The 16,997-nt window shown below is 32.1% G+C and overlaps 1 protein-coding gene across 1 annotated transcript; it reads left to right on the top strand.

The window, feature by feature from the left end:
* The first annotated feature begins 4,814 nt into the window (after positions 1-4,814).
* On the top strand, positions 4,815-7,541 carry LOC145617399 (putative WRKY transcription factor 30). Its single transcript, XM_081672098.1, has 3 exons — positions 4,815-5,341; positions 5,820-5,924; positions 6,683-7,541. The coding sequence occupies exons 1-3, from the start codon at positions 4,962-4,964 to the stop codon at positions 7,239-7,241; spliced, it is 1,044 nt and encodes a 347-aa protein (XP_081528224.1). The 5' UTR covers positions 4,815-4,961; the 3' UTR covers positions 7,242-7,541.
* The last annotated feature ends 9,456 nt before the right edge of the window (positions 7,542-16,997 follow it).

The following is a 16,997-nucleotide window of genomic DNA, read 5'->3' as shown; positions in this document are numbered from 1 at the left end:
CACTTTGTTTTCTACATTGATGCATGGAAATTCCCAGGGTTTCATACTACGTGTCTTTAAATATTACCCACTTCATTTTTAAATACCCCTAAAATAATACACTTAATTGTTAAAAAAATTATTTAATCTCCAACGTGTCCAGCCTAGCTATGCAATGCATTACTTCGTAGATAATATCCCCTAATAATAATACATCGCAGTTAGTAGTTAATGTTATATGGAAATCGAATTTATATTATAATTCATTTTTTATGAACATATATAATTTATTAATTACAGTACCTTTTATTTATGTAAATGAGCGATGATAAGATCATGGTAAATTAACTAAACCAAAATACTATCTCTAGGAGGAAAATAACTTAGGCAATTGCATACTAATAATCTTAAGGAATATAATGTCATCCATTTATTAAAATAACAATGCATTACTAGCCTTTTGTTTGTTTCATTTGATTTTTAACCGAAGTACAGTTTTCCATACATACAAATATACAATTAATCATTAATATTTCAACTATATATCATACAAGTATAAAATTTATTATAATTATGGTTTTTTTGTATACACTCATAATATACTGTAGTAAAATAAAAAAATTCTTTCAAATGGATCGGAATATTCAAGAATATGATACAACAATTACGAGTAATTTTCTAGTGTATTATGTTAAAGAATAAATTTTCTGCCTCCCTTACAATTTGATTTAAGATGAAACAATTAAACAATTACATTCAAAAATCTAGTGTGCAGCCATAGAAGACAATTAATATAAAAACGCATGATAAAGGTACACTAATGCTTGAAATTTAGGTCAAAGAAAACGACAAGATATATAGTTTCCGTAAAGTGTATTATTATTAATAATCAATTTAATTAATCAACTAGCTAATAAGGTATATTCTCAGGAGAGGAGGATTAGATGTAAACCATATGGAGGGTTTCAATAACAAGTCTTGAAAACATAATGAGAAAAAGACAAATTTATAATAATAATAATAATAATTAAATCATAATAATCAATTATACTAATTGTCCTTTCAAGCTTCAAAACAGTCAAGACCAAGTGATCCCCACATCGATGATCAAATAGCGCGGCGACTAATAAGCTAACTAACTAAAGCCTCTCTTATTACTATACATACCAATTTCAATTTGAACCCCTTAATATTTCACTTTTAGACTCATTCCACACAATCCATATACAATATATCTATAGGAGACTTTAGCTTTGAACCCCTTAATTGTTTTTAAAAATAAAAATAAAATATTTGAGCTGAGCCCCTTAAAAATTCATAAGTACGTAAATGAATATCAATTGATAATAGATGGAGCAAGTTTGTTTTATTTTAATTTCCTTTGTATAAGTTTAATTTAGGGGGTGTCAATGAACTGAGTATTAATATTAGAATGAGCCACCTTTGCTTTTAAAATGTGAGGCCGGTTCGCTTCATCTAAAAAATGATATCCAATTCTATAAATGTTGATCAATTTAGTAAATATAAGTCTAGTTCAGTAAAAATCAGTACCACTAAAGAAGAAATATGATTTGGTGAAATTTATTTTAGTTCACAAAAAATAAGGTGAAGCAGACAAGGCCTAATTCTATAAATTAACATCTCCTAGGTTTTTTTTTTAGTAGCCGGTCTAATGATTTGTTGTAGCCGTAAGAATGATTTTCATCTTATTCACTTGTACGCATTTGAAAACTTGACAACCGTTGTAATCCCCAACAAATGTTTACAAAGAACTAACAATAGGGCAAAAGATGATTACCTTTTTGGTAAACTCTAACACACATACAAACCCTAAACATAAAGAAACAACTAAAATAACAAAAACTAACGACTTCACCATAGGGAGACGAACGGATATCTACACTAATGTGTAGATTTATTGAAACATAAATTGCAAAACTAAATAAAATTCAGGGAAAAAGAGTCGGAAATAGTCTAATGTTTTACCTAAACGGCCAAGATTTTGGAGAATGCTAGAAGAGAGGAGGAGAGAAGATGAGCCAGTACAAGGATTGATACTTGTAGCTTCATCACAATTTAATCATTGCATGAATGATCTCAACCAATAATGCAAGTTTCTACTCATTTAGATTGGCGTAGAGCTGTCAAAAACTGACCCGACCTGGACCAACAATGATCTGAACCCAACATGTAACTGAACAATGCTGATGAAACTAGTAATCTGTAACCCGACTTGAACCCAACCTGATGTTAACTGACAACCGATTAGATCCAATACTTTATGACCTAAAATTGAACCTACACCCGGCTTGTCTGATCTGATAATAATCGTTAACCGATTTAATTCGACTTGGCAATTAACATTCCAAACTCGAACTAGTACCCGATCCAATTAGAACCTGGAAACGGTCATAACCCAACAGGCCAACACTACCTGTTATATATTGACCCGATTCATGGAAGGTTTAATAAAAATTTAAATACCTTTTATTTAGCTTATATAATGGTACATTTCTGTAAACCCTCAATCTGGTTCAGCTTATATACCTTTTGTTCTTTATTACTTCGAATATAGGTTTAATAATATATTTGCTTAATCAAATTATGGAAGGCGTAATTATATAAAGTTCAACTTGACCACATCGATGTTTATTCGAATTGATGAACTTGAACCAAAATCAAGAATGATCCAACTTTAAGATGATTTGACCGAAAAATTATCTGACCCAACCGTAACCCGTACCCCGAATGTACCATCTATTAACCCGCCTAAACCGACTCAACACAACCCGAACCTGAAATTGAACTCGATCTGTATTTGACTCGAACGAACCTGACTTATACTCGAAAGGGTGAATGACCCGGAATAACCTGAACTGAAAATAACCCGACCCAAACTTGATCTGAGGCTAGATTGACCCGACATAGGTTAGCTTTATTCTGATTTGACCTGAGATTTGATTTGACCTGACCCAAACCCGACTCAAAACCCGAATTGATAAATGTGTTTGAATGTTTAAATGATCTTATCGGCTGAAATTTAGGAATTGTATTATTTAATATTAGTATTTTGTACTCAATTATTCATGTTCAGTTTTGTCACGATGGTTAGATCTTAGATAAATTTTTTCCCTTAAGGTGCCTAAAAAAAAACCAAAAAAACAATGCATAAAACATTAAAAAAATGTTGGGTTTTGTCGGACGGAAATGGTGCTCTTAGGTGGATAGACGATTCCCTTATAAGCCGAATAATGTAATTAATTGCCTTTGGAGTACAAAAAAATACAAATAATAAATAAATGGAGTAATAAAAAATTAAAAAAAATTAACGGAGTTAGCCTACGCGAAATGACGTTATATTAGTGACATCAAAGCCGTTTCGTCATGAAGATGAGCAAATAATCACATTTACAAGTCTCACCTTCTTCTGTATGGCGCGTGAATCTTACTCTCCAAAGCAAAAGCTAGTTAGAAAATTGGAATCTACCTTTGCCTTTTTATTTTACTGATGTTCTAGAATTAACTCTCTTTAATCTTTATTACTCCGTATAGGAATTAGTCCGTAAAGACGGACATAACAGTTTTTTTTTTTTTTTTTTTTTTTTTTTTTTTTTTTTTTTTTTTTGAACAAAATCAATTTAAAAAAGTCATGCAACATTATTTACAAATACATCTAAATTAACAAATGTATAAAACATAATAATAAATAATTTCTTTTAGCAAAATATGAAGGTTGAATAAACGCACTGTGGTACATCCCTTACCTACATTATCGAGTTTAACTATTTGTTATAGCCGTAAGGTTGATAACTATCTGATTTGCTTGAACGTATTTAGAATTCGACAATCGTTGCGATTCTGAACAAACTTTATCAACGAACTGATAACAGGCAAAAGATGATTTTACATTTTTTTTATAAGCCTTTTTTTTTTAATAAGCCTTAACACACATATAAAACCCTAAAGAAAAACAAACAACTAAATTAACAAAAACTAACGACTCCACCATAAAAAGACGAGCACATAACGAAAGGTTGGATGCAACTTTACCTATTTGTTAAGCCTTAGATTAAATACGAAGTATTCTGAATACATAAAATTTTAAAATTAATAGGGGAGTATGAGTACACTAATGGGTACGAAAAATATATTTTCAAAATTGATATGAATGCATGGGGTGTCCCCAAGGATCATATAAATTGATTTGGAGGCATAAAATATCAATAAGTTTATAAATTCTTGATAATGAGTTCGATTTGGTTAGGTGGGTATTTCAAAATTGTGTTCCACAGGTAGTAACAAGTTGCAAGTATAGCTGTTAATTGCTAACCTGACTCGATCAAATCTGAAACTAATATTATGTTTTTACATTATTTGACATTCAAAATCTAACCCAAATCCGACTCGCTGATCTAAATTGACTAGTCTAGTCGATTGTTTATATCATCTACTGTTTACCATCCTTCGTGTATGAATAATTTTATTGGAAATTGACTTTAACACACCAATAATTGATATTAGCATCCCTTCATAGTTCATACGAGAAGCGCATAAAAATTGTGCTCTCACACAGGGTGTGTCAAAATCAATTCCCCATTTTATCACGGGAAAAGAACAGAACAACCCAAAGGTAGACATCATGCTCCTCTCAATATCTAGTATCTAGAACAAACACTACAAGAAACAAGTATAGTAGGGCGCGTGGTGGTTGCAAAATGTTAAAATAAAGAAAGGCCTTCCAAATAGAAGGACTGCATTTCTTTCAAGGTTCCTTCCCCTTTCCCTTGAATTTGCTTAGCCCACAATTAATTTAATATCATCACCCATTTTTTCTCTCTCCCCCTCTTTTTATATATATACAAGACTCACTCTTCTCTTCTTATCTTCTTACCACTTCACTTGAGAATACAGAGAAAACAAATCAAAAAGAACAATTTCAAACAAAAAAAAAATCTCACAAAAAAAAAAAAAAAAGAAAAAAAATGCAAGTAATCAGCAAAATTGAGCAACCCAATTCATCTTCTTCATCACCCATTTCGCCAAAGAACGATTTGATGGAAAATATCACCACTTTTTTGGAAAAAGGCAAAGAATCTGCTAATCAGATTCGGAGCTTCATTAATGAACGGCTAGGATTGAAAGCTGAAGATCGTGAGGCTTTAAATCATCATTCTTGGGTGACTTTGAACTCTTTTGAAACTGTTCTTTCTATTTTGAACGCTTCTGATTTTGATCAAGATGATCAAAGCTTGATCAAGAAGCGTAAATTTGAATTGGAATGTCCTGATCAGTCTAAGTCTGAGGATAATATTGGTGCTGGAAATGTTGTTTCTAAAGAAAGAAGAGGATGCTACAAAAGGAGGTATATCTTCAATCCTCTCCTAGTCCTAGCCCTTTTTCATTTAAGTCCGGGACCCGGACCCGATCATACTGTCTTGTCAATTGTAGGATCTGGGTCCGGGTCTCTGAGTCCGTTATATTATTGCAAATCAAGTTTCACCTAATTAATTCCGACTTATCCTGAGTTAACGAGTGGTTCTTTCTAATTGATCATGTGGAGAAATTGGTTATTTTTTGTTACTAGGAATTTTAAAAAGTTATTTGTCAATATCAAGGGTGTTTTGGTCTAAATGATTGTATTGATACTTATTGGGCTATTGGCTAATAATGAATACAGCAAATATCTAGGGACAATATGACATTTTATAGTTGGAGGGTTTCAATGTTTTATTTTTCTTAACAAACAAAAATTAATGTACCCAATAATATTTATGAAATATAAGAAACAAAATTATTATTTGAAAAGGGAATAATTAGTTTGTCATTGATATGATTTGCAGGAAGACTGGCCAATCAATCATTTTGGAAGTTAACAATCTAACTGATGATGGTCATGCTTGGAGGAAATATGGGCAAAAAGGAATCCTCAACACAATTTACCCAAGGTATTATTCTTGATCTTTCAAGTTGTGCACTTTTGATCACTATGATTAATGACAATGATCATTTAATTTGGTTGTTAAAGTCATGGAAATCAAGTTCAAGATGTAGATCATATTCTGTGTATATCACTAACCTTATAATTTCCTTTAATGTTTATACCATTATAAGAAAAAAAGAATTACTTTTTTTGGCAGTTATTATTGCACATACCTTTCTTGACTCTGTTTTTATGTGGATTGTTGGTCCAATATTGATGATAAGAAACACTTTTTTCCAATGTTTTATGTGTACAAGTGATAGCACATAAGGAGCTTAATTAATCCAATTCTATTTGCAATTGGAACCATAGGAATCTTTTATTCTTGAAGGATGGAACCATAGGAATCTATTATTACTTTAATGCTATAAATAACAATTGAATCATTAGATTTCATTTATACATTTTTAACATCTTGTCTATGTACTACCTAACTTTTGAGTTGAATAATCTCACTAGCTCATTAATTGAGTTTTAGCTAGTTGTATAAACTGATTAATTAATGGACGGCCTATGTATAGACTGTTTAGTATCTATAGAACAGTCTGGAAACTGTGATTTGTAAAACCACATAATTGTCAAATGCTTAATTAGCACTTCACATTTATTAACTAATTGATTGATTATTCTTTGCCTATTGAAGTTTTTTATAGACAATAACATGGAGAAAATTTCAATATAAATTATCTTATTCTAATTAAGTTAATATATTTTTTTATACAGGAATTATTATAGGTGCACCCACAAGAATGATCAAAATTGCCAAGCACTAAAACAAGTCCAACAAATTTCAGAAAACCCCACAAAATACAAGATCATCTACCAAGGTCAACACACATGCAAAAACCCCCACAAAACCCCTTCAATCATAATAGATGATTCCCTTGAAGAAAACTCCTCTTTTTACTTGAGCTTTCAGACAAACAACCACCTAGTAGCCAAACGTGCCCTTAACCCTACCTTGTTCCCAAAATCAGGCTTCCATGCTAATACTACCATGGTGAAACAAGAGTACACTCCCATCAAGGTAGAGTCGCCGTCCTCGACGGCTGCCACCCATGATCCTCATTCAGGGGCAACCAACAACCAGAACTCACCAACCTCTGAGATAACAAGCATAGGATTTCCATCAACCCCTGTTTCTGAGCAGGGCGATGTGAACTCGACTTTGGCGCCCGAGGTTAACGCCTCAACGGCTGAATCCTACGACGATATGGAATGGATCAACTTATTAACAATGGATCAACATGCTTCTCTTGATGGATTGTGGGATAATTTATGAGCATAAACCTAAAGTTTTTTTTGCAGTAGATTTTATATGGACATGATGTAAATTAAAGCCACAAATTTCATCTAGCTAGAATTATTTACCTAGCTATATATTTTAAATTTTCCCTTATTTCTTACCATGTATATTATCTAAGAATAGTCTAAGACTAAGGAGTGGAGAAAAATAAGGAGTGCTTGGCACTGATTGTGCTAACTAGTGTAAGATCAGATAGATTCGTCTCGATATGTAGTTTACATGTTGGTAGAATGTACCAAGTTTTGTAAGGTGCTATGTTTCCTAGTTTTTTTTTCATGAATTGATAGCGTAAATTATTAACGTGTGATAATTTCTCAATATGTTGCACTTGTTAATTTGAGATACTGCAATCTATACTACATGACATACATATCAGTCCTACATACAAAAGCTATTATTGGAACTTTGAAAGAATGTCTTATAATCACATACGAGTTTGTGTTTCATCTAAAATCAATTGAATATAAATGGTAACGTGGTTACACAATTGAGTTATGTACTGTATTTTTTAACAACTAAAAGTTTAGAAAATAACAGCTCAGAGAAAAGAAATGACACAGTACTTTTCATAAAGCAATTAGATTAAATTAGTGAAAAGCATATGAAATTTTCATGCAATTTGAGATTATAAAGTCCAACTTTTAATTTGCAACCCCATTATATTGTTCTTAATTAATTTCCCACCTTATCTCACACGTTATGCAAGAGACTCAAAATTACATCATAAAAATGCATATACTAGGTACTTTAATTTAACTAGCTAGCTCAAATAATCTAACATGTACCATGGATATAACGGGACATGTCCTTTACAAACTAAACACCAGACTAGATCAATCAATAGCTTATTTAGGTAAGCTTAAAAGTAGATACCAATCAACTATTTATCCAGTAGGATGGAAAAAATCTTTTAACCTTAAGGTTAGGGGTTCAATTCTCATTAAGAACACTTTTGTGTGAGAATTCTCTTACCATTCCCTCATTCTTAGGGCCTGTTCTCATACGTTGAAATTCAGTTCAGTTCAGTTCACTTCAATTCAGCTCAGCTCAGTTCAGTATGGACTTTTTTTTTTTTGTAAGTGTGTATTGTACGTGTTAGATTATGGAAATAATCTTTTGAAATTATCTTGCATATATTTAGTGTATATCTTTCCTAGTTTAGCTTTAGCTTAACCCAGAAGTCTATTCTTGTTTATATACTAATCTTTAAATGAGAAGCCTACGGCAAATATCCACATATTGTCTTACTAAATGTATGAGCTTGAAAGCTAATCGCTCGTATACGAAAATAAAATGAGAAAAATAAATTTAAAAACAAAAACAGGGCAGGCACGTCGGCACATATCCTTAGCAGTTGTTACAAGTTAGTCAGTTGTAAGGACAACGTTGTTGCACTTAAAACCTGACCACCAAGCAAGACGTATAATTACGCATGGACCATCATCTATCCTTTTAATATTGTTATAAAAAAATTTATAGCTGATCCAAGCTTATTATAGTGGGCGGCTGTTAATAATAAGAATAAAAAAATGAAAAATAAAAGAATAATAAAAACTAGAGACAATTAGACAAAGAGTAACTGACAAAAACAATTCCCAAATATATCCGTCATGTTACATTACAAGTAGGGCATGACGTGCACATATTTTTGACAAGCTATGCGCCTACATAAACACCCATCAATTGATTTATGGTTATGCATTTTCCTTAATTATACTTATACAATACATTGCAATTTCCAACATACTCCAATTGCTTTTCTAAATAATCTTGAAGAGAAATAATTTTTTTTTTAAAAAAAAATTTTAAATACTCGGCAATGATAGATCATAATGCTAGCTAATAAAATTGTCATATGCGCCGCGACATATATGTATGTTATTAGGGTGCATGTAGTATGCAGTGTTACTCGCTCAAGTCCTCCTATTGGTTTTAGGTAATTGACTCGTGACGGGTTGGTACTTATCAAATCAAGTTGAAACAATGTTAACTTGTCTAGCTAGGCTATATGTGGAAGCTAAGCTAAGTCGATCTATTCGTAAACATTGTGGGCTTAATGTTCTTCTCGTCTCTGACAACGTGCTTCTTATCATTATATTGATTTCATATAATGATTGAAAAGAGATCTAAACTCAAAAAAGGTTAAGCTTATTGCTTTCATAAGATTTTCAATATGAAAATCTGTTACAGAAATTGTAAAAGCTTTCACTTTAATGAAAGATGCAAAGTTATTAATCACTATATTCAGGACAAGATTTTTGAAATTGTAATTGAGTACAACTTAGACAATTTTTTTGATTGCAAAAATGGTCTCAATATTCAGTATCTATGTTTTACTGATTTAATTAATTATAATAAATTTCGGTATCATCTTATCTTTAACGCATGTAACATGCATAACATTTTAACCATTACACAAAATATACTTTCAAAATCTTATCCATATGGTTGCGATCATCCATTCTTCAATAATTATTTATTATGTGACTTTTGTAAATAAAGCAAGATATGATGAAATTCCTTGTTTTGCTTTTGCATTGTACACCACTTATAATAATTTTCACCTGCTTCATGTAGAAACTTAGACCCACCATGTACAAGAATGGTGAAGAATGATAGCACTTCAATTCAATTGTGACAATGCATCTAGTTCCCAATTTAAACCTTTTTCTTCTCCAATATTGAAGAATGATTTTGACCCTTAACGAATAATTTCACCATTACACTAGTGATATGGTCCATTAATTAAAGCAAACTGAAATTTAATACATATTCTTTTTACCTTACCATATACTTTATGTGTTAACAAGTGGGATCAAGTAATCAACTATATTATTTTATTGCTAAATTTGGCTTAATTGTTCGCTTTATGATACTCAAAATCCTACAATAATTCACCTAAATAACACAAGGTCAAGAGATTTAGTCATACAGATCACCGAAATATTATGAAGATTATTTTTTAATTTAGGTGCACGCATGCTAGTCCAATTTTTGATGAATTAACCTCAAGAAGTAATCAAGATGATTGGACAAACATTTCACATCAAATACTTACTTTATGCAATATTTCGTTGTGTCTTTTTACTAAATATATCTTAATGTTTCCCTAATAATATCTCATTTGTTGATGGGGTTGCTAATCTTATGATACGGCACTATGTCCGTTTTTTTAAAGGTTAATCATCTTATTATTTTCTTTCACTTTATAAAATGGGTGGGTAACTTTGTTATTTTACGTGTTATGACTGTAATCTAATATATGTATAGTAAAAAGAAAGTGTAACTGATGTAAAAAAAAAACATGTACTACCTTCATCATATTATTTATATCTTTTTAGGTATTATTTGTGATATATAAAATATTCAAAAGTTACAAATACATGAAACGGAGGTAGTTAGGTAGTAAGATAAATTTATGAATAACGGCCCAAAAATGAAATGTAACAAATCATTATTCATTAGAGATTGTAGAGGGTGGTACATGCTAAGAAATGCAGAGGTAGTTTCATGGACAATTGTGTAGAAAAAGTGAAAGGGGATAAAGTTGCCCCAAAACTAAAATACCTCATGTTAGACAAGGAAAGCGAAAGGGATTGTGACAGACGATATTAGAAAATTAACACTGGTACCAACAAATCCATCACTTTCTGTTCATATTAGAAATTACTTGGAACCACTTGTATTGAAATTGAATGGATAAATTTGAGAAAATTGGGGTGTAATCTGTTATGGGCCATTCATCGTAGGAGAGATTGGGCCCATTAAGATGCTTTTCATCAAAACGCAATTTTTAAGATGCACCATGGTGCACCTAGAAATAGGTGCACCACGCCTACACTTTTGAACATTTAGTATAAAAATCTGAACAATTATAAATTTTGAACATGTAGTAAAAACATCTGAACATCGCAAATTTTGAACATTTAACTAAAAATTTTGAACAATTGCAATAAATCACGCCTAGACTTTTGAACATTTAGTAAAAAAATCTGAACAATCGTGAATTTTGAACATTTAGTAAAAAAATCTGAACATCGCAACTTTTGAACATTTAGAACAAAAATCTGAACAATCGCAATGCACCACGCCTATATTTTTGAACATTTAATTATAAAATATGAACACTAACAAAATTTGAACATTTAGTAAAAACATCTGAACAATCGCAAATTTTGAATTATTACGAGTCAAACAAATTATGAAAGAAGTTTGTCTGACTCGTAATAATTTAATAATTTTGTAATATAATCTGAACATTAACTATATACAAAATGAAAATTTCTTTATAAAATATGAACATAAAAATTGCATGTTTATGTTCAGTTTTTGTGACGTGTTCATATTTTTTTACTAAATGTTCATTTTTTGTAAAATGTTCAATTTTTTTTATTAAATGTTCAAAAGTATAGACATGGTGCACCTAGAACTAGGTGCACCATGGTGCACATAATATAATTGTCATCAAAATTCAACTAAAAACTTAAATTGATGGTCGAAATCTTAAATTTTGTTTATTTACTTTAATTTAATTAATACGTAGTATATTACAAATAATTTGTAGGACCTATGGTAATTGTCGCGGTTCTAGTAAGTTTTAAGATTGGTGGTTTTTTTTTTTTTTTTGTTGGGTTGTGGTGATGTGAAGCTGTGGAGGAAGATAGATTGGAGGGGGATAGAGGAAATCAATGGCAAATGTGAAAGTGATGGAAGTATGCAATGGTGGATGAAAAGGGGTTGGAACACATACTAAATACCAGGTAATGAATAGAATGATTTGATGATTTTTCCTCCCATATATAAAATAATGATGATTTTGTGACTAATTATTGTACAGGTCATGTCAGATGTAAACGGGGTGAAAGGAAAGGCAACAACAACATTACATGAATACATGGTAGTGACTTGTGAGGTATAAACTTGGAGTGCATATAGGTGCATAGCACCTATTTGTTAGGCATGCATATAGGAGGGATTTAACACAGCTCATGTTGTTCGTATTTGCTCATCATGTCCAAACCTAAACAAAAATATCCCGAAGATTTATTTAGCTCGACATCTAAAATACCCAATAAAAAATATAGAAAGAGACAAAGATTTGGTCTACGATTTTTCTAACATGCTTTGCTTACCATCCATACTTTGTTTTATATTTTTGTTTCATCACCATAATCATTAATTCATTATTACTCCATATTTTGTATCATAACAGACTTAATTTTAATGATTGAAAAAAAAAACAAAATTCTAAGTAATGATTAACGTACTAATACTTTGTCATTATATTCAATTCTAAGTTTAACATGTTAGATCTTAAAATTTTTATTGTGTAATTAATTGCTCTTATATTCATTTCCAAAAAAAAAACAAAAAAAATAAAAAATTAAAAAATTACCCTTAACAGTACCAACCCTTATTTGAGTTATGTCCCTTTAGATTTTATTTGAGTCATTCGGCCATTTGAAATTTTAAACCAAGATATCATTAGCGCCAAAAACTGGTTTAGTGTATTTTATAATTAACAGTAAGCCTAATCTACATCCTACATTAATTTCAGGCAAGTTCACTACCTTTTTTACATTAACCTAATACAAAACATGAAAATGATCAGATTTGACATAAGCACCAAGTGCAACTAGGCACATAGCTGCTATTGATTTGGAATGTATATAGGAGAGTTAACTGGTAAATTCACATAATTTTTTTTTTTTGAGTTTTTATTGTTCCAGTGGTACTTTTAATGTACCATTACTCTTACAGTGGTACTTTTAATATACTATTATACATGTAATTTATACTATTAGAATATAGGTTGTTTTAATAGTACTATTTATAACCATTATAAGTAACAGTGGTACAATATCCACCGTTGCTTCTCCGCTGCAGGAACCTCTGCATATGCCTGAATAAACTCACACAGAAATACTACACACACATTTAGCACCCAAAAAAAAAACAAAAAAAAATGAAATTTGCCAAAAACCTCAAAAATCTAGATTACCACTAAAAAGAAAAAAAAAAACATTACTCTTTTGTCTTATAGCTGCTTTACATGTTATGTAAATAGCAGCTATACGCCTATGCGCCAGTACTTAACCACAAGAACCATAGATTGTGCGTGTACATTCTTTCAAAAATTGTGCAAACTCAACTTGTGCACAATGGGGCAGGCCGCCGCTTATTTTTTTTACCAGTCTAATATTATCAAATTTATTGAGGTTAACTGACATGGCATGGACATGGGCTCTTGTTTGAAAGACTAGGGCTTGAGAATGAGGCAAGCTAGCATGGCACATGAGCCTACACAGCAGAGCTTTAAACCCAACTAAGAAGTAATCTGTCCAGCTCCCTTTTATACACACAGCCCAATAGATAGTTCAATCCATTGCTTGGTCCAACAGATTAGTTCAATAACACATTTACTATCCATTTAGTCCAATTACATCCTATCTTATTCTTCATAGAAGTACCTCTACAAATTATTACATTAAATGTTTCCAATAGAAATGATATTCAAATTTTAGGGAAACATTTTACTTGGTACTAATAATTATTTCCTCCGTCCCTAAATTAATCAAAAGCCTCTTTCGCTTTATTATGAGTAATAAATGCTCAAAAAAGGCTTTGTATTAAAGGACTAATAGAGTATTACCGAAGAAAAAAAACAAATCAACTTACTACCAAAGAAATGAAAGGGAATGAGCTCCATCCATTATTTAGTACTCGAATTCAAACAAACCAAATGAAAAGGAAGACAATAAATTAATAAAACATCTATCACAAAGGGAAGGGAAGTGAAGTGAATTAAGTCATCAATATCATCAACAACCATGTTTATCTTGCAAGAGAAGGTGGCCAGTCATGTGAAAGCTCTCAGCTTCACTTTGATGCACAAACGGACATTTCGGTGCATACATCTGCACATCATTGCCAGCAATATTAACCTTCCATTTCTTATGCAAATCATTAGTCGAAGCCATAGTCCAAGTAGCCGTAGCATTCTCGTATCTACTATGTGTCACACGAGTGAACCTCTTCACATTACTATTCTTATAGATGTCATCAGAGTCGATGTCAATGATAAAGATATCTCCATAAGGCCTTACCGAGTGCACGAAAAGAGGCATTGACACCGGCTCACATGACACTCCAGCAAGATCCGCGGTTAGTACAAGGTGCTTACCATCCGGACTGAAGCATGGATGGTTCACATGTCCTGCAAACATTCCTCCTATTCTCGAGTATCCGCTGTCTATCACTTTGACCACCACATTTTTATCATCCACCTTTACTAGGTACACTGCAAAGTATCCTCCATCAGGTGGTAGGTCTTCACGTTTTTTCGAGGTGGGATACGAACGATTAGAAGAGAACACTATCCAATCTTGCCTAGGAGACCATTGGCAATGTGTGTCGGTCCAATTTCCTTCTGTTAGTCTTGTAATTTTTCCTTTCTCTCCTATATCTGCCCTCTCCATTATGTATAGATTCTTGTGTCCATTCTCCTTTGTTGATCGATAAACTAACTTCGTTCCTGCATTAGATACCATGTTTCAAGTTACTTTCAACCTTGAAAAGATATATAGGACCTGTTTGGGAGAAAGCTGAAAACCGAAAGCTGAAGCTGATTGAGTTAGCTGATTTTGACTAGCTGATTTTATTAACTGATTTGACTAACTTATTGTATTAACTGATTATATAAAAGTGTTTGGTAAATAGCTGATAGCTTAAAGGTGATTGAGTATGTGAAATGACCAATAAGCTAATTGTGGGGTAGGTAGTTTAGATAGGATTTTAAATTAAATGAGGTTATAAGTGTCATTTCACAATAATTAATGAATACGCTAATTGAAAAAGCTCCTAAAATGAGCTTTTTCAAAAAGAGCTTATTTAGTGGAATAAGCTCTTTCAATAAGCTTACTACCAAATACTTGTGTTAGCTTGTTTGACTAGTCAATTAGCTAAAGTTAGTCAAATAGGCTAATATACTCCCAATAAGCTTACTATCAAACAAGGCCATAGTAATTATAAATAAATCAACAACTTTTTTTATTACTGTGGGCTCCATAAATGAATAAAGTTGTTGGTTTATTTACGAAAATGTCATGTAATAAGAAACAAATCTTGTTTCTCACTATGTGAAAATGGGACATCCTCGTAAAATTACTTCTTATTTTGTAAAAGTATACATTATTATTAAAATTAATCAACGTGGGAGGTTTATTTTAGTAAGACAAGAAGAGATATAGTAATTATTACCGTCTGGGTTACTAGAAGGAAAAGCACTATTATAACCTTCAAATGTTAGCTCAATAGAATTTCTCTTAGCAGGTGTGGATACATCATTAATCGCCACTATTTGAACTGTATCCTTTGGGTCTGCTTTGAAAGCAGGTCCGACTGAAACATAAAGTACGTCTTTTCTGCGATTCCACACCGGAGAAAATACACTATTTGGCTTGTCCTTCTGCATTAAACACCAAATTTAAACATGTAAATAACCTATGATGATACGGAGTAGTTTAAACCATGTACTACGTAGTATTATACTAGTATTATGTATGTCAGGAAATCGGCTATATGAACCATAATTTAATTAATTAGGAAATGTGACAACTTTTTTGAGAACGTCTACTTAAAAACATAATCCGTAGGACTACATATATATGTACGTATACCTTGTAAACCATATGCAAACCGGTGTCATCGGCTACCCAAACAGCCTTGAACTCATTGTCTACAAATGCAAGCTTCTTGCCACATTCTGAAATCGATGGAAACACTCCGGACACCCTGAATACTCCTAGATCTGGATCTGGAGATTGTAGCTTGTAGAAATCTTTCTCAACTGTATTATACTGCATGATTAACAAGCCAATGTTCATGCACTAGTAATTAACATGTAGATACAACAACAACAACAACAAAGCCTTAGTCCCAAAATAATGAACAACTCAACAAAGACGGCCTCAAAGAGTAAAGTTGGTGGTACATACCGTGTTAACTTTTTCAGTATGGCAACGATGGTAACCGATACGCTTTCCACCGTTATAATAATCATCTATCACAAAAGGATTAAAATGATCAGCCTTGGGTTTGGTCTTTTGAGTAATGTCTACAGACTCATAATCTCTTTTGTTTGTATCAAAAATCTCAATGTGTCTGTATTGATCTATTTCTCTTTCGTCTGTCTTATCGATTTTGAATCTTTCACGAAGAGTGGCAACAACTACTCTGGTCTCGTCGATGGCTGCAGGAGTCATGGCACTTATTTCTTCTGGTGTCACACGAGTAACGCTTGTTGGACCTTCGTGAAGGTGTACTCGAAACACCCCCCAACGTTTTTCGATTTTTACCTTCTCAACGTTACGGTGGAAAAATAGGACATTGTTACTTCCCCAAGTTGGCCAACCTCCGTCTATGACGACAAACTCACGATTTAAGGGGTCCTCTACATCCATAACACATATGCTAGTTCTCAAATCTTCGACCTCGCCATCCCAACCTGCAGCCTTTATTTGTAATGTTGCAACTGCTATCTTCTTTCCATCAGGTGAAACTGAGGGACTCATATCTGCTTGCCCTGTTTTTATGTGAAGATAACTCTTAATTTACATGTTTAGTTTATACATTCAATTTAAAAAAAAAAAAATAAAAAAAAAAAAAAATAAGTGTGCTTTCACAAGAAAAAATAAAACCTCACTAATGTACTTTATTTATTCTCATCGATCA

This window comes from Chenopodium album, chromosome 26 (assembly GCF_948465745.1).
Source record: "Chenopodium album chromosome 26, dcCheAlbu1.1, whole genome shotgun sequence".
In the NCBI taxonomy this organism is placed as follows: Eukaryota; Viridiplantae; Streptophyta; class Magnoliopsida; order Caryophyllales; family Amaranthaceae; genus Chenopodium; species Chenopodium album.
The sequence above is the reverse complement of the archived record's forward strand: the minus strand, read 5'-3'. Positions and strand labels throughout refer to the sequence as shown.

Bases quoted from the DNA above. Each gene is read 5' to 3' on its own strand.
- LOC145617399 (XM_081672098.1), top strand. From the start codon at position 4,962: ATGCAAGTAATCAGCAAAATTGAGCAACCCAATTCATCTTCTTCATCA. The intron at 5,342-5,819 runs GTATATCTTCAA...TATGATTTGCAG, and splicing joins AGAGGATGCTACAAAAGGAG to GAAGACTGGCCAATCAATCA. The intron at 5,925-6,682 runs GTATTATTCTTG...TTTTTTATACAG, and splicing joins CTCAACACAATTTACCCAAG to GAATTATTATAGGTGCACCC.